This window comes from Cebus imitator, unplaced genomic scaffold (assembly GCF_001604975.1).
Source record: "Cebus imitator isolate Cc_AM_T3 unplaced genomic scaffold, Cebus_imitator-1.0 Scaffold296, whole genome shotgun sequence".
Taxonomy (NCBI): Eukaryota; Metazoa; Chordata; class Mammalia; order Primates; family Cebidae; genus Cebus; species Cebus imitator.
The window spans coordinates 2,562,512-2,563,787 of NW_016107611.1; the positions used below are offsets into that span (position 1 = coordinate 2,562,512).

A 1,276-nucleotide genomic window follows, 5' to 3' on the forward strand; every position below is an offset into this window, starting at 1 on the left:
CCGAGCCCAGCCAAGCTCTGATCTTTCTATCCTTCCATGTTTGGCCTTTCAGCCTACATACACCCAGATGCTCTGACTTTTGAACACCCAGGTTCAAAACTCATCTGCATTTGCCATTGGTCCCCCTTGGTGCCTTGATGCCTGGCATTTGACCCCCACCTCTACCCTTGAGCTCAGACTGTCTTACTGTTGATACCTTCCAGGCTCAAGATTTCCTTAAGTCTCTCCTCTGTCTCTCCACAGGCTGATCTCCCAGATGAACTACCTGTGGGCACAGAGAATGTGCACAGACTCTTCACTTCTGGGAAAGACACTGAAGCAGTGGAGACAGATTTAGATGTAGCTCAGGTAAGGGCTGGCATGGAAGGAGTAATCCTCAGCCCTCTCTTCTGGGGATTCCCATATGTGGCTTTAGAGAAGGGTAGTGGGATGGGTAAAGGAATGAGTGGATGGATGGATGGATGGATGGATGGATGGATAGAAGAATGGATGGAGGGATGGAGGGATGGATAGATGGAGGGATAGATAGATGGAGGGATGGAGGGATGGATGGATGGATGGATAGAAGAATGGATGGAGGGATGGAGGGATGGATGGAAGGATGAATGGACCATTGTATTTATTAGGTAGATGTTGGTTGATGAATGGATGATGTTTATGCAGATATTTTAATGGATGGGTAGCTGGGTGGATGGGTGGATGGATGGATGGGTGGATGGGTGGTTGGGTGGGCGGATGAATGTTTGGATGGATATTTTGATAGATGGATGAAAAATGGATGGGTGATATTTAAGTGGATAATTTATTGAGTGCATAGATAAAATGACAGTGGCCTGGTGTATTAGTTATCTATTGCTGTGTAACAAATTGCCTAAAAACTTAACACCTTAAAACAGCGAAGATTTATTATGTCACATGGTGACTGAGTATCAGAATTCAGGAGCAACTTAGCTGCTAGTTTTTGCTCAGAGTCTCTCATGAGGTTGAAGTCAAACCCTCAGTCAGGGCTCCAGTCATCTGGGGTTAGAGGGTTTTCTTCCAAGCTCACACACATAAGGTTGTTGGCAGGCCTCCGTCCCTCACTTTGTTTTGTCTGGAGGCCTCAGTTCCTCATCACGTGAGCCTCTATATAGACTGCCTCAGAGTCCTAACAAAATGGCAGTTGGCTTCCCTAAGGCAAGCAATCCAACCAAGAGAGAAAGAGACAAATGGGGAAGCAGAGAGACAGAAAGAACAAGTCCCAGACAGAAGACACAGTCTTTCTTTTTTTTTTTTT

The 1,276-nt window shown here is 45.9% G+C and overlaps 1 protein-coding gene across 7 annotated transcripts in view; it reads left to right on the forward strand.

Moving 5' to 3' along the window:
• HIF3A (hypoxia inducible factor 3 subunit alpha) overlaps positions 1-1,276 on the forward strand; it is a 42,656-nt gene that overhangs the window by 26,381 nt on the left and 14,999 nt on the right. For all 7 annotated transcript variants that reach the window (XM_037729263.1, XM_037729261.1, XM_037729259.1 and 4 more), the window contains one exon: positions 244-348. In XM_037729263.1, the coding sequence (XP_037585191.1) occupies positions 244-348 (105 nt within the window). The remainder of the gene's footprint in view (positions 1-243; positions 349-1,276) is intronic.